At 37.0% G+C, this 22,440-nt stretch overlaps 2 protein-coding genes and 2 long non-coding RNA genes across 5 annotated transcripts; 1 reads left to right on the forward strand and 3 right to left on the reverse strand.

Moving 5' to 3' along the window:
• Nucleotides 1-2,076: 2,076 nt before the first annotated feature.
• Nucleotides 2,077-4,171, reverse strand: LOC125480418. Its single transcript, XR_007260819.1, has 2 exons — nt 3,941-4,171; nt 2,077-2,482 (listed from the first exon to the last, which is right to left on the reverse strand). It is a non-coding gene; the product is annotated as an uncharacterized LOC125480418 (long non-coding RNA).
• Nucleotides 4,172-5,880: 1,709 nt separating this feature from the next.
• Nucleotides 5,881-9,831, reverse strand: LOC103944387 (auxin response factor 2B-like). 2 transcript variants are annotated; one of them, XR_007260858.1, is made up of 6 exons: nt 9,160-9,818; nt 8,081-8,163; nt 7,066-7,161; nt 6,883-6,939; nt 6,693-6,791; nt 5,881-6,241 (listed from the first exon to the last, which is right to left on the reverse strand). XR_007260858.1 is itself a non-coding variant. In XM_048591446.1 (5 exons), the coding sequence occupies exons 2-5, from the start codon at nt 8,108-8,110 to the stop codon at nt 6,158-6,160; spliced, it is 267 nt and encodes an 88-aa protein (XP_048447403.1). In that variant the 5' UTR covers nt 8,111-8,163; nt 9,160-9,831; the 3' UTR covers nt 5,881-6,157. The 2 variants fall into 2 exon arrangements, 1 of the variants encoding a protein (XP_048447403.1); XM_048591446.1 differs by lacking the exon at nt 6,693-6,791 and having other exon boundaries at nt 9,160-9,831.
• Nucleotides 9,832-12,157: 2,326 nt separating this feature from the next.
• Nucleotides 12,158-14,181, reverse strand: LOC125480501 (polyphenol oxidase, chloroplastic-like). Its single transcript, XM_048591445.1, has one exon. The coding sequence runs from the start codon at nt 14,160-14,162 to the stop codon at nt 12,345-12,347; it is 1,818 nt and encodes a 605-aa protein (XP_048447402.1). The 5' UTR covers nt 14,163-14,181; the 3' UTR covers nt 12,158-12,344.
• A 5,575-nt stretch (nt 14,182-19,756) lies between these two features.
• Nucleotides 19,757-21,910, forward strand: LOC125480300. The gene is made up of 6 exons (XR_007260664.1): nt 19,757-19,969; nt 20,071-20,138; nt 20,361-20,572; nt 21,375-21,446; nt 21,609-21,771; nt 21,848-21,910. It is a non-coding gene; the product is annotated as an uncharacterized LOC125480300 (long non-coding RNA).
• Nucleotides 21,911-22,440: the final 530 nt, after the last annotated feature.

Here is a 22,440-nt window from a genome sequence, read left to right on the forward strand (position 1 = left end):
AACTTGTTTGTACACACTCTAAGATCACATAAAAAATCACAAAAAAACAAATATTCAGAGATTAGGTGTCACATCCCGGCCCGGGCGGGACCACTTCCTGGGCCCGCTCCACCACCGTAGCACGATATTGTCCGCTTTGGGCTTACCATTCCCTCACAGTTTTGTTTTTGGGAACTCACGAGCAACTTCCCAGTGGGTCACCCATCATGGGATTGCTCTAGCCCCCTTCTCGCTGAACTTCAAAGTTCCTATGGAACCCGAAGCCAGTGAGCTCCCAAAAGGCCTCGTGCTAGGTAGAGATGTGAATATACATTTAAGGATCACTCCCCTCGGCGATGTGGGATGTCACAATCCACCCCCCTTAGGGGCCTGACGTCCTCGTCGGCATACTTCCGGCCAGGGATAGGCTCTGATACCAAATTGTCACATCCCGGCCCGGGGCGGATCACTTCCCGGCCCCGCTCCACCACCGTAGCACGATATTGTCCGCTTTGGGCTACCATTCCCTCACGGTTTTGTTTTTGGGAACTCACGAGCAACTTCCCAGTGGGTCACCCATCATGGGATTGCTCTAGCCCCCTTCTCGCTTAACTTCGAAGTTCCTATGGAACCCGAAGCCAGTGAGCTCCCAAAAGGCCTCGTGCTAGGTAGAGATGTGAATATACATTTAAGGATCACTCCCCTGGGCGATGTGGGATGTCACATTAGGTAACGGAACAAAAGTTTTCGATGGTTATAAATAAAAAATCACAATTTAATGGTTATTTTAGCTTCGATTTTGATGATTTTTTGTAGCTACACTCTTCGATCCTATAAAAATGCAATGAATGAATTCGATCTTTAATTTAAAATATTTACACTAGTGGATAAATCTTATTTTATACTTAATGGAAGTATAACATTAACTCTTAATGTTTGTTAAATCTATCAATTTGATAGGATATGCATTCTACGAAACTAGTTTCAACGATCCAACCGTCAAATATGTTTGTACATACTCCGAGATAGCATGTGTAAAAAATCACAAAAAACCAAAAAAAAAACATTTAAAGATTATTCTGGCTGCCGTCCAAAATTTTTCTTTGTTCGTATCGGTTATATCCGACAGGGCCATGAGTGGAAAAAAATAAAATTAAAACGTGTGTTTATTTATTTTTAATCAATATAACATTTTAAAATAATAAAATCAAACATGATAGAGTATACCAGATGTTCATGTGTGTTTATGTGCTAGACAATGTGCTTTGTGACACATTGAAAAAAAATTGTTTGAATTTCTTTGTATCTTGTTGCTTGCCTATGAGGGAGCATAATCCTTATTACAAAAATGATAGAGCTTCAGATTGTAGTCTATTGTTATTATTCTCTCATAAAATTTATGGCTCGTGGGAATTAGGTTCATTAGACTTTAGGATCACAAGTGAAATTTTTTTTTTTTAATATGTGTTTATTTATTTATTTTTAATCAATATAACATTTTAAAATAATCAAAATTTTCATTTATGTCAGTTATAACCGGCAGAATACTAAAATAATAACCGCCAGAAAGTAAAATAATAAAATAGTCAATTTCTATTAGTTATAACCTGCCACCATTAACTTAAAAATTGCCATAATCTATAAAAAAATATTTAAAAAAAAGATTCAAAACAAATATCTGCCAGGACTTTATGTTGAATATAACCGACACAATTTTTCTAATATTCGCCACTAATTAAATGATGTGTTAGATATAATTTATCCGACATGATTTTTCTAATATCCGCCACCATGATCCGCCATCTAAAGCTAATATTGTAGTATTGTGTAGACTTTATAACGATACATTCACAATAACATGAGTAATGTTATATTTATCACATTTTTCATATCATATTTGTACTTTTTCTCTAATAAAGGTAGAGTCCATCAACACATGTGGGTTCTATTTACCGATCAACACATGTATGTCTCATTTTTATTAGAAAAATAATACAAATATGGTACAGAAACTATGATAAGATTGCAATTTTGTAATAACATATATACTCAACTATCTATATACCCACCTTATCCCCTTTAGTATAGATAATATCGTTTGTTCAAACAAAAAAATGAACTTGTCATAATCATTGAATCCATTTACCATGAACAAATGGCAGTTTACTAAACTTGCCGAATTTTCATTGAGGCCAAGTGTACTGCAGCTTCGGCCAAAGTAAGGGTATTTTACATACCCCTTATCCTCAGCTTCTACCCATGTGTTACTATGTTTCTATATATTTGCAGGAATTCATGAATGAGATTTGGATTTGGTGACTATCTTTTGGTTATACGTCTTTGGTGAAGAAATCTGGATGTGGTGTGCTTCTTGGTGATGGTTTGGTACTTTTGTGTTGCGATGTCTTGTTCGTTTTCACCACTCAGTCGTTTTCTCTAGTGTTGCTGTGTCGGTAGCTGTTGGCAAGACTTTTGTGGCGATGATGGCGGCGGATGCTGCTTTCTGCGGTTGAAAATTTGGGATTTAGATTTCTGTTTTAATTTATTTGATTGGGTTGGGCTTTTATGTATCTGTTCCTTCTCAATGTATTTGAGTTATTTTACCTTCCTTTGTGTTGGCTTGTAACCTTCTATTAGAATAATTAAATTATTTTTTCAGATTAAAAAAAAAAAAAAAAAAAAAAAAAAAAACCTGCCCTCAATGTACATATAAAAGGTGAATCACAATCAATTGCATTAATATCAGCAAACAATTAATAGGGTTTGACGGGTGACCTAATATGCTATGGCACAACGAAAATTAAGCCCACACTTTATCCCAAATAAGGTGTTGCACATTTAATTTATGGAGGTTTGGTAAAATGAGAGGTTCGGAAACAAGGATAAAGGCCATTATTGAAGCAAATAATTGGAGCAATAAATCATGCAAATAATTGGTTGTTGGTATCATGAACGCCTATTAGCATCACTATAAATGCATATTTCCTGTATTGCACATGGTAGTAGATTGATCTTACAGTATTGGTAATGCTAGGGACCAACTTATTAAATCAAATTTTATAAATTTTATAATAGTAGTTGATGTAACATCTCACATCGTTTAGGGGAGTGGATCATGTAAGTCTTATATGTATATTCCTATCTCTACCTAGCACGAGGCCTTTTGAGAGCTCACTGGCTTCGGGTTCCATTGGAACTCCGAAGTTAAGCGAGTAACAAGCGAGAGCAATCCCAAGATGGGTGACCCACTAGGAAGTTCTCGTCTGAGTTCCCAGAAACAAAACCGTGAGGGCGTGGTTAGGGCCCAAAGCGGATAATATCTTGCTACGGTGGAGTCAAGCTCGGGATGTGGTGGGGGCCCAAGCCGGGATGTGATAGTTGTTGATGATTTGATTACTTAAGTGTTGATTAACGTGCTTAACTTCTACTGGTGACACATCATATGGTTCGCATATTTGCTCTGTCTAGCATTACTCTAGAGTAATATTAGGTAGACTAAATTTGTAAACTATGTAATGTGTCATCAATACGGAAAATTTTTCACTATGCTGGAAATACGACCCAAAACACCAAGTGTCATAATATATATTTGATTGCAAATTTTTTATTTTCAAGTTTCCAACTAATTGTATTGTAACCAGACTATGTTCTCAGTGTGCTGGAAAATCTCTTCATCAATAGGAAATAAGCATATTAATTAACACTTAGTAATAATCTAATCATCAACAACTACATCATTAAATTTACGAAATATGATCTAAATTGATGGTTTCCATAGTATTACTCTTTATCTTAGCGTATACATACCCCTTCACATATTTATTTGCTGATATGCAGCTTGAGTGAAAATTTCTTTTTAAGAACATATATGTGAATATAAACATATATATCTAGAGAAAATTTTACTTTTAATATAGTCTCCTTAGTATTTCTAGGCTATAACAATGAGGAAATACTTCACCTTGTATCAAACGAGGGAGACAGAAAATCAACTACTAACAGCATCACAGAGCCGGCAGAAGATTGAGGAGGCCATGAAGAGCGGAGAGAAAATACACTTTTTTTTTGTAAGGACGGAGATAGCACATTCAATAAAGGGTACTGATGTTTATATGCAAAGCTGATTAGGGTTTAAATAGTCGTATTTATTCTGTACAGTGCCAATATTACCACCTGTAGTACACTTTCAAGACACTGTACTCCAGTGTATGCACTATGCAGTACGTTGTACTCCTCATTTTGAAGGAAATTCGTTTTTGGTCTTCATATCTTCTTTATTTTCCTTGTCCTCATTGCGCCACATGTCTAAAACACTAATTATAGGTAATCTTTCAATTTAATTAAATCTTATGAAAAAAAGAAGATAATTAAATGTCATTTAGTATTACAATATAGTGATATTCCTTTTCAATGTAAAAATTTTATAATTAAAAGCGTTTAATTTTTTAATCTTCATTTGAATATTATCTGTACAGAACAATTATTCGAAACATATATCGTTTATGCATTCAAATGTATGAAATACATCGACAATGTGAGTACCAATTCATATATTTTTTATGAAGTACAATTATTTAATACGTTTGAATGATTAAATGATTTATGATTCAAAATAAATATTAAGATATTAAATATAATTGTAAAATTAATAAAGTAAAGATACATGACCACGTGAAGGATGCATGTAATATTCAAAAAAATATAAAAACAAATTGAAAAAGGACGTTGTTGTTGCCACCACTTGGGCAACGATGGTCACCGTCAGAATTGGATTCTTTCCTGATCTACTAACATGGGCCGTTAGATTATTATAACTTTTAAGTGGATTCCCTGTCTGTAACTGTTGGATCAAAATTCAACGGTCCATGTTAATGGGTCAGGAGGATCCTGATCTCCTGCTCAGGAGAGGATCCAATACCGTCACCACCATCACCAACCCCCAACCCCCAACCCCAACCCCCAACACCCCATTACAGCTCATAAAAGCACATCAAAAGCAATTTATAAAATAAATTTACTGGAATACCAATTTCCCCCTTAGTTTAGGTCACCAATGTTTAGATTTTATCACAACTTTCATTCCAAATTTACTTTTTATCCGTAGTTTTGTTTGTTCAAATTTACTTTGCCATTTCAATTAGTATTAAAATCTAATTTAAATTTTAGTGTTCAAACTAGAAAAAGTTGCGTCGTATCTCCATTTTTCTCGGTGTTGTATGTTCATAAGGCCTGTGAAACGTTGGCTCGGAGTGCAGGGTACTCACTTTTTGGCCCAAAATGCATAAGGAATATAGATATGTTGACCAAATTTTGTAAATTAAATAAAATAAAAGTTGATGATTAGATTATTACTTAAGGTAATGCTAGGGAAACTAAATTTGGAGACAAAATTTGCAAACTAAATGATGTGTCACCAATAAAAATGAGCACGTTTATCAATGCTTAAGTAATAAACCAATCATCAACTTTTATGTCCTTTAGTTTCCAAAATTTAGTATACAAATTTAATCTCCCTAGCAATACTCAATTACTTAAGTATTGAGTAACGGACTTATTTCTTATGGTAACACATTATTTAGTTTACAAATTTAGTCAACCTAGCATTACTCTTTTAGGAATTTAACTGTCTTGTCCACTGATATAATTCTATTTTTCTTATGATCAAAACTTCAAATGTTAGCAAGTCGCAAGTAAAGTCGCTTCTGAGAGAATTTGCTCACATTGTAGTTGAAAGATTATGCGGCTAGCAGCAACATTACAAATTTAATTTGGTATAGTTTTAAAATATAGACTTGAGGAAACAAATGATCACATCTTTTATATATAAAGCCGGAGGCCGGTTTTGGTGTCACCGGCTTCAACAAAAATAATTGGATGCAAATGCCCCTCGGCCAAAAGAAATTCAAAGTGATGAAAGAATGCATAAAATTATCCAAGGGTAATTTTGTCATAAAGTTATTTTTAAAGAACAAAGTCGCTGGAAGGTTTCAATTACCTTCCTCTTTTCTACTTCTTTCTTTCCGTCTCTCTCTGCCTCAGTTTCTTTATCTCTCAAACCCTAATTTTTCTGTCTTTCTGATCTCATCTCTTTACTCGCGCCGATCAGTCGAACACCGTCCAGGAATGCGTCTCCGAATTCATTAGCTTCGTCACCAGCGAGTAATTTTCACCTCTTTCTCTATCTCTTTGTCTCTCTACTAGAGAAAAACGAAAATCCGGAGAAACCCACTAACCTGTTGGAAAGAGTGATAGCCATGCAAACCTTCCCCATTTTGACAGGAAGAATAGCAGAGTGTGACATAACCATTTCGAAAACTATAGTAGCAGGTTTCCAAATCATTGAAGATAATAAATGAATAGCTAGAGACATTGAGAATAGTTTTCTTCATTGCTTAAACAGTAGAATGTGTACAGGGCATAAGTGAGGATTGCTAAGATAAAGGTTGCTAAAGCGTGCATATACATTGTGAGGTTTGCCAATATTTCCAGCTATTTCCATGTGTGTGCTGGTGTGTTTTTTTCCTTCCAAATATGCAGTTTTTTTCATTTGAGTATAGATGTTAATATTTCTACGATTCAAGTGCCATTTTATTTCTTCACTTGGAAAAAGAACTAAGCCTTTTAAAGTGGCCGTGGTGCAAAGCAGTTGGACACCATTGACTCACTCCACATTTTGTACCTAAAATTTCCACTTGATTATGTTTTAGCCTTACCTATTCTCTTCCTTAATTTGGCTTTGCCTAACCAAAGTCTTTTCCCGTTTAAGGACGCGCGCCCTATGTTATTTCCTTCTGCACTGCATTCTCATCTTGCTAAAATTTATAACATCAAACGATCAGAATCTCAACCCATAATCAGTTTTACCCGCCCACAATAAATCAGAATCTCAAGCCAACAACTTACATTTGATTCGGGAAGTAAAGTGACTTGTGCAAATACTTCATCAGTGTCTGGTTCAGCCTATAATTCAGCAGAAAGAAACATATTATTCCCTCGCAAGGCCCAATAACTTGAGTACAAAAGAAGCAGCTAAACAATTAAATCCAGAATTCTTAGTTTTCTTTATAAGAGCAGCCACCACACTACCTTCAATGATACATTGATAACCTGACAAAGAATCTTCGATGCAAGATTATACACTGGCATCTGCTGATCAGCCAGCTGATTAGTCGATGCCTCCACCTATTTTTGAAACCAGAAAATCCAATTGACAAAACCCAGAAACACAAAACATAATATGCATCAGCTACAAAAACCCAAATAAATAAATAAAACACTCAAATTGCTATGTAAAAGCGATCATATTTTGACCCCAAAACAAAGATGTCATAGATGGAGGAAGAGAGAAGCGACAGAAAGGGAGAGATACTAACTCAACCCCACCAACTCTCTGCAGCCAACACATTTATTCCCTCAACCCTACCCTCAAATCTTGTACCCAATCAACTCTCTTTCTGTCCCCCTAATCGTGCACCCGCCGTCACCTTCTCTCTGAAACCAACCCCCTCTCCTATCTCCCCCAAATCACACTCCCACTCTCTGCAACCAACCCCCTCTCCTCTCTCCCCCATATTACACCCCCACCCTGTGAAGGCACTGACACCAGACCACCTCCCTAGAAACCGGCCCTAAAAACCCATACCCATACCTCCCTTACCCGTTCCCTTTCTCAAAGCAAAAAGAGTTTCAATTGACTTTATATATAATTATACCTTTTTATGTTTAAATAATAATGCACATTGTATAATTACAGTTATAGTCCATGAATACAATTAGAGGCCTTTGAATTTCTTTGCAAGAGAAGATTTATACGGAAAAGCAACTGCAAATATACAGACAGAGGGAATTTGAGGTTTGTAGTTCACCTACACAACAATTTCTTACTATATAGATACAACTGAGTAGTGAGAGAGCTTTAGATAATACTATTCAAGTCCACAGGTAATTATAAACTATAATCATATAATATCTCACAGTAAAAATCAATGTGACTAAAAACAAATGATATATATCAACTTTGATGATTTCTCTTATTTTCCCTCTCTTTCTCAGGAATCAAACAGCAATCGAAAATTACCAAAAACTGAAAAGATTGAAGTACCTGGGCAAGTTGGAATGCCTGGGTTGCCATCACCCCTTGGTGTAAAAAAAATCACGGTGGGCATCTTCAAGAGCACCTAAGCCCTTCATCCACAAACGTATGTATAAAAATCAACAAAATAATCTTGTGATTGCATTAATCCGTACAAAAAAATTCGCTAAATTGATAGTTGGGGTGCAAAGAACCTAATTTTCAGCAATCCAGAGTCACAGATCCAAGGCATTCAAGCACACAACAGAGAAGAGAGTATATTTTGAGGCACAAACCGAGTCTCCACTCCTATTAATCAAACCCTCAACCTTACATGTTTTCAGGGGGAGGAGCACGACTTGGTTACAGAGACCAATTTCTATCAATCTCTTTTAGTTATATAGAGATTTAATATTTCAAGCATCAATGCATTGAACATTTGGTACTTGATATGAACATTTGATAACTGAGAAGCATAACTTTTTGTCTTGTCCAACATTTAAGCTATAAATGTTTTGTTACTTGTCGTATCTCGTTTTATATAGTGGTGAATTTGCATCCTTAACTACTGATTAGTCTTGTATCTCCTATGTTCAGATCAAATTCTATTTTATAGTGATGCAGCTGTGACAACAGGGACTAAAAGTTTGGTCTAAAGCTACAACAGGGACTAATTTTATGATCAAGATGGGGAATATTCGTCCTCTTACAGGGTCTGCTGGAGAGATCAGAAACAATTGCAGGGCTGTTAATGCATGAAATATGTCTAGCCAGCAGTGGACTTGCATTCTGCCAGAGTATTGTCCTAGCTCCTGATTGCTTTAATGCCTTAGGGGAATCTTTTATGTAGACTGTATGTGGAATGAATTCCTTTTATTTTCTTTTTGAGATATATATAAAGTTTCAACATATCCAATTCAAATTAGCGCATATCCAAATTCCAATTCAATAAACCACATATCCAAATCAATTCAAACTAAATACCTAATATTCAATCACATATCCAATTCAAACTACATGACTAATATACAATAACATGTCCAATCTTTAAGCACATTTTCAAAACAGATTTAACGCTATAAATCCAACATAGAAACAAAGCAGCATACCAATTCCCTATCTTGTATGCTCTTTTCAGCTGGCATCTTCTTAACTCGTTTCAAAACTTCTCTCATGCATTCCGTTGCACTCTGCAAATTTGTTAACTCAACTTAATAAGTAGCACTCTAATTATTTCTTAGCCAAAACTAAGCCGACAGAGGGATGAGAAGCAACAGAGGGATGGAAAAAAAAAAATCTACCAACAGAGGGATGAGAAGCAAACGCCAGGAAATTATCAAGAAGCACAGAAATAGCACAGTGAAACCAAAAAATTCGAAACTATGGTTTTAACAAAGCAAACGGAAAACAAAACAATAAACAATGATTTGCAAACAGTGCATAACCTGTTGAATCAGAGCAAAAAAGTGAAAACCATACCCTTCCATACACCCCTCTGTCACTCTCCTCACTGACCCTGCGTACTAACCCATTAATTAACCCCAAAAATGCACACAGCCATGCCTTCTCCTCCCTCTGTCAATCTCTATCTCCCTATCCATCTCTCTCTATAAAATCACAAATCCCCAAAACCGGACCTAACATACTAAACAATTAGAAAATATAAGGCACCATTAAAGAAAACAATTTAAAAAAGGAACTTATCTTTGGATTTGAGGCATGCAGCGCAAGATCCGGCACACCCCACCCTCGGTAGGGTTTGTTGATGACCCCTACCCCCTCTCCCTGAAATCCCGACGACCCATATGGTCTTCTCTGACCATACCGACCCGCCCATCTGCAGCAACTGTGCCAAGACCCCTACCCCTCCCCATCGCTCTCCTTCCATCGCCATCTCTCTCTCTCTCTCTCTCTCTCTCTCTCGCAGACCCTCCCCGAAACCCTAATTGAACGACAGCAAATGACACCTACCCGGTGACCCCCCATCTCTCCCAAAACGGAGAGGACAAAATTGCCCTTCGTAATAGATCATCCCCACCATCGGATTGTAATCTTAATGGGCAAAAATGTAGTTAAATAATTTGGGCCTCACTGAGGGCCGGGCTTCCCAGCCAAAACCAACACATTTGGGCCTGGCTGAAGGCCGGGCTGCTGACCCAAAACCAACAGAAAGATCAATGGCATGGTTGTAAATAATCTGAAATTCGGATTGAAACACTATTCATTTCTACAGTGCCAATTCCAAACCATTCTTTAGACTAAAGTAATATCATGGATTCTCTATTCCTTATTTAGTAATAACTTGATTTATGCAACCCTCAAGCTTATTTAGCCATGTAAATTGAACTTTTTCCTGCTTTAATGTAGAGGCAATTCAATTCGCTGACGGGTCAGCATTAGCAAAGGTGGGTTCAATTGTAATTACTTATCTCTATGAAGAAGAATAAATGAAATATATAGTTGTATGTACCAACCCATGAAGAAGAATATATAGTTGTGAACGAAAAGATAAAAGAATCCCCAGTTTTTAATGGCTCTGTATCCATAGTTGCCCATTTTTTTATTTATTATTATTACAACAATTCTGAAAGGAATCAATTTTCGGAGTCTTCAGTTATTGCTAACTTTTTTTAATCCAAAGTTTTTTTTTTTTTTTTTTCACCTTTTGGTTTAGGCTTCTCTAAGATATCGAAGCTATATTTAATGATTTCGTGTTTTTTTTAATTGTGTTACATCTTAATTTGATGGTGTTTACAGAAGGATACATGTAGATGTAGCAACTGTTTTGTAAGAGCCAAAGAAACTGTACATGGGCATGGGTTAGCAGTGCTATTTCATCCCACAGATGGAGACGCTATTGATATTGAGTAATCTTCGAAGAAAGTCACCTCTTCAGAGAAGTAATCTGGCAGCATTCGTTAAGTACTTTCCAAGCTACGGACTTCACTAATCCCGCGTTTTAGTTTGTTTCTAATTTATTGAGTTTTTAGGGGCATATTCCGTAATTAAAGGGGAAGGACGCAGGGTTCCAATTTGGTTTCGAAATCTTGAATCTGATCAAATGAAAGAATCAAAATTCTAAGATAATATGCCACCAATCATAGGACTCTGACTTCCAACTCTGCTGCTGCACTGAAGCATCATACTTTTCTTCATACGTTGGAAACATATTCTGTTTTTTTGGTTTTTTTTTTTTACTAATATTAGTAGCTTTTTAGGGTTTAACTATTTGATTTCACACATTCATTACAGACACAGTAAATAGTTACCTTTTAAATTCGTATAAGCATGGATTTTTTGCTTTTGTTTTTATTGTTGTTGCCTTGATTGCGGTTATCTGACTGATTAATACTCCATGATGTATTGAGCAATATTGTGTGGCTCAAAGAATTTCGTATGTTTTTACGCGTATTTTTGTACTCTAAATAATTCTAATCAAATTCCATTGCTCCTAAGCTAAGGTCAGAATTTGTAGCATATAAGGGAAGGTTAGCAGATACTTGCCAATTATCCAAAGCCGGATGTTAAGGTCTTTAAGATTAATATCTTTTTGTATGTGTAGCATCTGCTTGGAAAAGGTTTCAACTTTATTTTTTATTTGTTAGATGATTAATTGATGTATTTTATGACAGTTGATCTGCAAGATATAAAGATGATTTCTTTGTTTATGTATACTGTTTAATTATATCAATGGAAATTGGTGCTGCGCGCCATTGTGGCAGTGGATGAATTTCTGGCTTTTGAAGTAGTAAAAAAATTTGATTTCTTTTTTCTTTACATGCTTTTCTTTTAATTTTGCAGGAATTCTCACGTTGCTTTGATTAAGTTATACATGGCCATGATAAGGTATTGCTCATCCCCACAAACATTTTGTACATGTGTGGCATTAATATATTTTGTTTTCTTATTGAATTTGTTTTCATTCAATGGGGTTGACGAGCTAAACATCAAGTGGCTTTGTAATCGTGTTGAAATTGAAGTCCTAATTTTGGTAGTTTGTTCATAATTAGTGTGTTATGTTGTTTTCCTGTGTGTTTTATGTGTTTGTTCATTTGTGGGAATCTTCACAAGAAATGTTGTGTACAAAGATATTTTGCTTCGATCAAATATATAATAAGGTTACATTCATTCTTTTAATGTTTAATTCACTTTTCAAATCCACATAAATAAATACATTTAAATTGTACAAATCGCACATAGAATGCCATAATTATAAAAGGATCTTCCGCACGTGTGTAAGCACGTGCAGAGAGGCTAGTTAACTAGAAACTAGAAGGGTTTCAGCACAATATGTTCAAGCAAGAAACTCAATCTTGATGCTACCGATCTTAACAGCCTGAGTGCCGAACCTGGGCACTAAAGTCACCACCACACTCTCATCATCTTCAGCACCCAAATCCTCCAACAAGTCCGTTAACCCCAACCTTAAACAACCCTTGCTCCTCTTATTTTCCTTGTGCTTATGTGGCACACTCACAAAACTCCCAGCAAACTCGCTATGGATGGGTCCACTCGGTGCCTCATCATCGTCCACGTCATTCACGCACACATCAAACTTCACAGCCACATCTTTGTCAAACTCAATCCCATCAATCACCAATATCTCCTCCTCATCCTCCTTCTCCTTCTTGCTCCTCTTCTTCTGCTTCGGCCTTGGCACCACCGTACTTATCTTCGTCTCCAAACTTACTGGAAAATCTTTACTCGCCACCAGCTTCCCTAATGACGTCGTCTCAGCGGCCTTCGCCACTCCAGCCGCCTTTGTCCGACGTGGCGTCGGTCTAGTCTTGAGCCATGGAATCTCAACATCTTCATACGTATACCCTAGCTTTTTATTATCAAGACAGTCCCTCACCCTGACCCTAACAAGCTCAGCATTCTCGTCATAAAACAAGAACCCCGAATCCAACCAATCCGGATCGTTAATATCTTTATTTTTAGTCCCTAAACTTTTCCAAATATTCCACATTCGATCCACATTCGAATGGTGCGCAAAAAATATTGGATCCCTTCCAGCGGAGTAAAAATTCCCCATGTCTTCAATATTAGGTTGCGTGTTATCTCCGGTCCATAAATGAACCGGACCATGTGGGGCCGTTTCGATTGAACCCTGCCCTGGATCTGGTTCAGTGCCAGCCCTCAAGGGCGCACCAAAGAACAACAGCTGTTTCTTGGCGTTGGAAATCATCTGCCTATACATGAGTTTGAGGTTGGCGTCGATTCGAGCATCGTTGGAAATTGTTTCATCCGTGCCGTTGAAGTCAAGATCGATGAGAGTCGGCGGCTGATGGCTGGCAGCGCGGAACTTGTCGTAAAGCGGAGAGTCCGGGTTAGTGTACAAGGCAGGGATTTGCATGCCAGCTGGCGCGTCATAGTTCCAAAACGGCAACGCGAACGTCGGATCGCCTATGAGTTTGCCCAAGATTCTTTCGTAGAAGTATAGGTAGTAACGATGGAAGGGGAAGAAAAGCCAGCAATTATGGATTTGGAGCTCGAGGTTGGGGAAGCCGACTTCATCGTACGCGCCGTCGCAATAGGCACAGTGGACATCGGCTTGCTGGGAGAAGCTACGCGGATCGTCGTCAGGGAGGGCTTTCATGAGCTCGATGGCTTTTGAGTATTTGTCGATGTAGGCTTTATCCACGGACTGAGCCGCCGGCCTGACGCGGAGTTTGGCAGGGGGGGGGAATTTGAAGTCTACGATTTTTTGGGACGTTGGCGGGCAGCAGTTGGTTGGGAGTGCTCCACTTGGTAAGTCCGCAGGTCCGCATTTGTCTATGTCAGGCGGCGGCACTGGCTTTGCAAAAGCGAAGTGGTCGCTGCCAAGACCAGCCACTCCACCATACAGGCCTCCAAGACCTATGAGTACATTTCTTCTGTCTAGGTTTACTGGAGAAGGGTTTTCATTGTCGTGATCGTTGGAGCTAGTGGAAGGGTTTTTGTTTTGGTCACTACTATTATTTGTGGCTTTGCATGAGACAGCTTGTAAATTGGAATGCCTAGGGTTTCGAAATAAGGAAGTTCGGTGGTACTTTTGGGAGAAAGGGGAGAGGGAGGTTGTGGGGATGATACTTGTGGTGGAGGTGACGAGTAGAGGTGACATAGAAGCCATGGTTACTTGACTCTGAATAATACGGGCTTTTCCTTTATAATGTGTTCTAGGTTTTACTTTTCTTTGCACAGTCGGCAGGCCGTACACATTTGTCGGTCATGATGGGTTTGACAGGGAATACTGCGTGGTCATCTAGTACACGACAACCATGTACTATAGCACGTGGCATGTTTTTATAGATGGAGAGAGAATCGGGTAAGGTTCACGAGGAATAATATTTGATCTATACATGTCTATATATATAATTAGGATTGAAGGCTACACGCATTTTGTAGAGCTTATTTTGTGATGTATTTTAACAATCTAAGTGTTTGCTTATCTTTTAGGTTTTCTCTTAAATATCATGTCTATAAAAAAATCACCAAAATTCAAACTATACGACCATTAGATTAAATGATAGTCATTTTAGTGTTTATTTGCAAAATATATTCATTCATTTTCTTCATTACAAATGAGTAAATTAACAATTTTATAATTTGTCTAATTTTTTGCATTGATTATTTATGAATGTTAAATTGAAATATAGGCGATTCAAAAATCGTTAATATACATTACAAAATAAACTCTACAAAATAAGTGTCAAAATCTGTATAAAAAATGGACGGTTTGCATGGCTTGGAAATTGGAATAGATTCGAAAAACGTGCTTTTTGTAGCAAGTTGTAGGAAAGTTTGCTTGGACTTTCTCAACCGTAAATAAATTAAACTGTTCGCTTTCTTGGGGAAAAGAAGTGGCCCTAGTTTCCCTTTGATTTTTAAAGCACGGTGGGAGACAGCTGTTATTGACCATATATTGCAAGTCGTACGAATACAATGATCATAGTTTCTACATTGATGCTCTAATTCTAATGTTTTACAACGTGTACGCATAAATATTTTAATATTAGTTTTAGCGTTATCAAAGCAATAATGTTATTCTTATCATATTTTTGTATCACAATTATATATCATTTTAAATGACATTTGATTTAGACAGTGATATCATCTAAATTAATTAGCATTTAATTTCAAAATATTAATCAATAATTAATAAAAAGATTGTTAATTAAATGATGATTATGGTATAGAATGAGTCTCCTTCTTCCTTCCCCCGCTTCTTCTTACTTCCTCTTTCTTTTTTATTGATTTCTGTTGATTTCCATGATTATGGTCAATCTTTATAGAATTTACTTGTATACCACAATCACCATAGATTTCTATCTCCAGACTCATGCCCTGTAGCCCTAATCCTTATTCCCCTTCAAGTATTTATGTCTCCAATCTTCTTTGGTACTCCATGTTTGTTCATCTCGTGATTTTTTTTCTTTTCATTTTTTTTTTGTGTGGTTTAAAAGAAGGATTTCATATGATTATTTCATTAAGTAACACCTATCAGCTTTCATGCGAATTAGGAGTCAAAATCAAATTTGTCTATCGGATTAGGGTTCTGTTGACCCTAAAAATTATAAAGCCTATGTGGTGCGCAGACCGAGTAATTAATGAGCTAACTATGTCCTTCGGTTAATGCGGGGTGTGCCAACTCGTCAGCTGAGGAGTCAAATTTGTTGATGTTGCGTTGAGCGCGTTGCTGACTTCTTGATCTTGCAATTGCGGTCGAGGAAGGAACAAATCTCAGCCTTTAGGTTCTCGAGCCTGAAGATAAGGCTGCTAATTCTACGAAGTTCAATATCAAATTCGGCTCTCAAGGTGCCGAATGTAGTAACTTGTAACACCTTACTTCGCCGAGAAGGCCAATAAGATGACCTCTGCCAATAAGGATTATGAAACCCTTCTCGACCGAGACTTAGATAGGTAATCAGTCGGCCTCGACGCAATGCTGTTTATCCAAACTGAAGGTGTTCTTTGGTTAACTAATTCTACGGCAACAATATTGTTTATCCAAATTGAAGGTGTTCACTGGTTGCCTTCACAGTGCTGTTTATCCAAACTGAATATGTGTTAGTGGAAAAAAAAATTAAAAATCTCAAGATGTTTGAGAGGTTTGCGCAGGGCAGATGTGTGTTGAATTGGAAGTCCTCTTCTCGTTGCCACTACCTTTGTATTTATAGCATTCATATCTTCTACTGGGCATGGACCATATAATTTTGTAGAGTCCAACTACAACTCTAATTCACGGAACTGAACTTGATCCGCATCAGAAACCAAGGCATATCCTTTAACTTGCTCTATGGGATTTTTCCTTTGACTTGTCAAACATAAAAAAAGTTAGGTTTATCACATGTCATAAGAAATCTAGCCCACCTAGGCTTTTATCAAAACTCCAGTAGCTTTCAAACCCTAGGCTTATCACATCACCACATCATCACCAAAAACTTAACTTTCCTAGGCTGTCATTATCTTTTACCAAAATTCTCACATGCATCCTGAACTTCAAATTCATTTTTGATTTTCACCTTATTTTAAAGGGATAATAATCAATTTGAACCACCTGATGCCACCCACATATTCACGCGCCAAAACACCAAAATCAACTTGAATTGTGCTGTCCCGTTTCCAGTTGGAAATACATATCTCATCTTTCATAATAAACTATTATTAAAAGATAATTATGATAAAACATCATAACATTATCCTCTAACAATAACAAAATGAATTATCTCCACTTTTCATCTGACGGTGTGAAGCTATGCTTACTCAATAGTCTTGTTTGCACAGGCCGATAATGTAAAATCGGGTCCAAACAAGTTCATACCCAATTAAATTACTAACGCCAGAGGGAAATTTTGAAGTCTGCAATTTTCCTTATTTAAGTGTTTTAATTAATAAGAAAATTGAAATTAAACGATTTAGCTTGTCTAACTCATCTGCCATCTAAGATGGTAAAGAAATGTGAGATAAAATTATGGTAAGAATAGCATTACTCTTATCAAAATTACAAAAAAAAAAAAGTTGAGTCAATATTTAGTTATTAAGAAAAATATAAAAAGGGAAGTGTTATTGGCACTTCAAAAATCTTATTTTACACTCCTTACAAGTGTATTTTTCTTTCTAAATATAAAAAGTTTGGAGTATAGAATGAGAATTTTAGAGTGCCAATAACAATTCCCTATAAAAAAAAGTGATCAAGTAACTATCCAATACCCATGTATTGGGTGCTTTGTTTGAAAAATTTCAGAATGATATTGTTTTCCTATTTTAATTGAGTGTGTCGTCCCCTGTTGAGAATGAATCTCACATTATAGGGGGAGGGATCTTGCATGGATGGGATGAGGGACCTTGCATGAGTTTATAAATAAGTTGGGTTACTCTCCATATTGTCAATTGATTTTATGGTGAAACCTTAACTTTCTTCATGGTATCAGAGCAGGTTGTCCCACGTGTGAAGTCAAACACCCACACGCGCTGCATGTCATCCCGTTGTGTTGTTCACATGTTAAGCTTGAAAATTTGTCATACATGAAGGAACGTGTTGAGAATAAATTCCACATATTCGACGGACCCGTCTTGGCTTTCTTCTTTACTATTAAATTCTTAATTATGTGAAAATAGTATAAACATGGCACAACAATCTGAATAAAGTAACTTCAATTTTGTTCTTACCTATAAATTCAGTGATACAATAATTCGGGTTTGTTTGTTTTTTACTTCTTAAGGAAATTCCCAATCCAACCAAAAAAATGAAATTCCCAAGAGAATAGCAGCACGAACAATTGTAGCTTTCTTCTTCGATAAGCCTTGGGGAAACAGAAAAGGGAAAACCGGACTTCAACCCTAATTTCTGTTTGGTTCCAGAGGAAGATGGTAAAACAGTAGGGGCAAGAAATTGTGACAAGGTTAATTTGGGTATTAATCTGGTAGGGCCACAATTCTCCAATCCACACCCCTGTCATCCGTGCTACTAAGTAGGATTGCATGCATGTGGTCATTTTTTCAACAAATGAATAGCTACTTCCATTGGATTACGATTGCATGTGTGCGGTCATTATTCCAACAAATCAATAGCTACTTCCATTGGATTAGGATTGCATACATGTGGTCATTATTCCAACAAATCAATAGCTACTTCCATTGGATTAGGATTGCATGCACGTGATCTTTATTCAAACAAATCACTTTTGACCATATATTGTGATGAAATTTTTACCACCTGTAAAAATAAGGATAAAAATACTTAAAAATACTTGTAAGAAAACAAGGTAGTTGTAGTATAAACGGCTCAAGTAAAGTCGTTTTCCGCTGAAATTGAATGAATAATTTATGTAAATACCAAATCTTAATTAATTATTTGAAAACAAAGATTGAAAATGGTTGATTTTGAATTAAAAATAATAAAAACGAATTTAATTAAAATGATTTAAGAAATTAGCAAAGTAAAGAAAACAAAAGAAAAGAGTTTTGAAAACCAAATTGTAAAAACCTAGGGTTCCGCCGTCTCCTTAACAATCTTATATAGATTTACCAATTACTTATGAATTACCCATGCAACTTTGAAGGTTAGGTTTTCCTTATGTATATTCTACTTGTGGCATTCAAGTTAGAACATATATCAAACATGCAATCTGTCTGTGGCATTCAGATCAAATATAAATATGCATGACTCATATGTTTTGTGAAAACCCCTTGAAAAACCATGCAACCCCTAAGACGTGACATTCACCCTAGGTGAAATTACAACTATCAATCACAAAAAGTAATACTAAATTCCCCGGTGGCATTCCGACTAAATTACTTCCAATTACTTATCTAAACATTCTAATGGTAGCTAAGCATTAAGATATAGAGACAATTTAAAGCACAGTGATTAATAATTCAAAGTATGCATGCATAATATCATAAGCAATTAAATAAAAACTACATATTCATTCTAAGGCTCAGGGCATCACCCTAACAAATGAAACTAGTTACAAACAACCATAAAACAAAATAAATTTTATTGAAATAGAAAAAGGATAGAGAACATCTAGAAAATAAACTTCAAAAACTCTCTAGAGTAGTGCGTGCGTTCTCCTCCAATGTTGCGTAAAAAACCCGAATGGCTAACAAGCCTTATTTGTACTACTCTAATTAAAATCCTCCTAGCAAAATGTCTTAGAATAAAACTAGGAAACCTAATAAATTGAAATAAAATAGGAAACATAATCCTAAATTAATTTGGTAAATTCGTCCAAAAATCTGCACATCCACGTTTTGGAGCTAAATCAGCTCCAAAACTGACCCAAAATAGTTGGATTTAAAGCTTGGACTATTCTAAACACTTCTCCAAAAGGCCAGGATGTAACGACCCGTCCCTAAAAATTATGATTTTTATAATTTTTAAATGTGAATTTACGAAAATGCCCTTTGAGGCAAAGTGTTGACTCTTGTTGATTGCTGTGTCATGTCATGTAAGACTCGTTTTCTTGACGTATTCTCGTAGTACTCGTTGCTACGAACGCGTGGGCAAAACAAAATATAATTTGGAGTTATAACGAAGATTCTACGAACCTTTAAATGTCGAGGGCATTTAGGTAAATTGACAATTGAACGTGTGAAATTGGTTGCGTGCCACGTGGGACCCAAAGATTGGTCCCCATTTTTCTGGATTCTTCTTTTCCTCTTCTTCTTGCTCCTATGACCCTCTTCTCAGCTCATATATATCTCTCTCGCCTTCAACTCCCTCCTCGTGACACTTAAGCACCAATCCACCTTCCCGACGAATTAACGTTTGGAAAATCACCATATTCTTACTCTCTTCGGACCTAGAAACCTGAATCAAATTTTGGTTTCTCGGAATATTGTGCACGGATGCCATTTCAAGAACCTTCATTGGAGCCGTGGGTTTCCCTTCAGTTTCAGAAAATTTCCAGCCATCTTTTGAACTCTAAATAGGTATAAATCGATTCTTCTCATTGATTAGATAAATTTTCATGTTTGGATCATTTATTTTGGTGAAGAAATGAGAAAGTTATAACGATTTAATGTTTGCCCAGTTTCCGGCGACCTCTGCCACTCTCGAGTCATTTTCCAGTAAAATCACGGCGAGATAGTCATTTCCAAGGTACCAATCTCTTTGTCTCATCGAGAACTATGATTTCCGTTGTTGAAACAAATCACATTGGGCCTTGTGGCCCAAAACTAACCCGAAGTCTATAACGAACATATTCGTTTGATTAATTAACATATTAATAATCCTAGCCATAAATAATTAAACCATTTAATTATCCTTACTCATCTCCGTTGTTTCTTCAATCTCTACCTTACTTGGTGCACGATCCATTAGGTTCCTTTTACCGAGGCAGTGGACGATTAGATTTCGTTGAGTATTGACAAAGTTATGGACGCTGAAAGGTTGCCCAGAAATTCTGGCGAATTTACCTATTTTCCAGTAGACAGCTGTCTTTCGGGCCATTTCTACCATTTGGACTCCAATTAGGCGCCGATCGTTCGTGACGCCTCAATGTTTATGCTAAGGAGTTGTAGCGCGAACTTCATGTGAGTGGGCTTTTGGTTTTCTATATATATGTATATATGTTTTACATTTTCCTAGAAACTATTTTAAATAAGCGTATATTTTTAAGTGCCATGTCAGACTTGCATTTCATTTTAGTATATGCATTAGTATGTGTATGCATAATATTGTATGATGTTGCGGAGGCCAGGTAAGCTTCAGGTGAGTACTGTAGGATGATAGTGGTTGCATTGTTTATGGTTATACATAGATGCATTTAGAGTTTATTATCCTGCACCTCGGTGTTAGTGCTCCCGCCCGTGGCCAGGGCACAATCCTTCACATGATGATCACCTCCCGCACTGCACGCTCACCTTGGATCTAAGTTTGGTGCATAGCCCTGTGGTATATACCACATTAGGTGGTTCCGACACGTAGGTGACCCTCAATTATTCGCACAACCTTCACCTGATAGTAGCATTTGAGCGTACTTACTTACACTCAGCCCTGTTGTACAGACCATAATAGGTGGTTCCGACTAGTGTATAGGCATACCTGATGAGTTATAGGTTCAGCCATACAGGTCACCTTAGGTGACTCCGGCTGGCATATCATTTTACATTGATTTATTTCACCTGGCTTACTTATTTCATTGCTGAGATACTTGACATGGCATATACTTGGTTTTTCACTACTCTCGAGCATGATTTCCATATACGTATTTAGTATTATTTTATGGGAAATTATGCGGGTTTTACGGTGAGGGGTTATTATTTTTGGAAAGAGAAATGGTTTAAAAAAACTTTGTTTTTGCCTACTCACATTTTCTGTTTTTCACCCCTTCAGGTTTTAGCTACTGAAAATTTCGTGTCGACGAGGATTCTTAGCGAATCTCAGTATAGGTGGCTACCTCTGAGGGTATGATCCTTACCCACACTACTGTACTTTACTTATGCTCTGATATCGCGTGTGAAATGGTTTCATTCCCACTAACAACGCACTTGTATCTTTATGCACTTTTAGGTTTAAATTTATTCCATTTTCCACATCACTATACTTTATGGCTTTGTCACCTTCCAGATGTCGGCCAACACAGCTCGATTCGGAGTCCTAGTGGACATTCCGGGTCGGGGTATGTTTATTTGGTATCAAAGCCAATCTCTGGCCAGAAGTGTGTCTACGAGGACGTCGGGCCCCTAAGGTGGGTGGATTGTGAGATCCCACGCCTAGGGGAGTAGATCATGTAAGTTTTGTATGTATATTCTCATCTCTACCTAGCACGAGGCATTTTGGGAGCTCACTGGCTTCAGGTTTTGTAGGAACTTTGAAGTTAAGCGAGAAAATGGCCAGAGTATTCCCAGGATGAGTGACCCACTAGGAAGTTTTGCTCGCGTGAGTTTCTAGAAACAAAACCGTGAGGGCATGGTCGGGGCCCAAAGCGAACAATATCGTGCTACGGCGGAGTCTAGCCCGGGATGTGGTAGGGGCCCGGGCCGGGATGTGACACACGAACCCATCTAAGGTCATCTTGGGCTCTAAAAATTCAGTTTTAAGTCCATAAACGTCACTTTTCAACAACGCACACTGCTTCTTTATTTGATTGCCAAAAAATAACCGCTTGGTAGAAAAATCCCAAATTTTGACACGAAGACAGCAAGAGACACACGAACGTCTTGAATCACTCCAAAATTCGTCCATTTGATTATGTTTTGTTTCAGAGGAAGTCGAATGTCCTATGTAGAAAATACAAAGAATAGGATAAAATATATAACATAATACTTACTCATCATATTGCAATTGGTTAATGCTAGACAAGCTAAATTTCTACACCAAATAATGTGTTTGTTGATGATTGAATTATTATTTAAGTGTTGATTAATGTGCTTATCAGTAACACATCATTTGATTTGCA

Source organism: the organism of the source record quoted next, unplaced genomic scaffold (assembly GCF_019419815.1).
Source record: "Pyrus x bretschneideri cultivar Hongxiangsu unplaced genomic scaffold, Pyrus_bretschneideri_v1 Contig33, whole genome shotgun sequence".
In the NCBI taxonomy this organism is placed as follows: domain Eukaryota; kingdom Viridiplantae; phylum Streptophyta; class Magnoliopsida; order Rosales; family Rosaceae; genus Pyrus; species Pyrus x bretschneideri.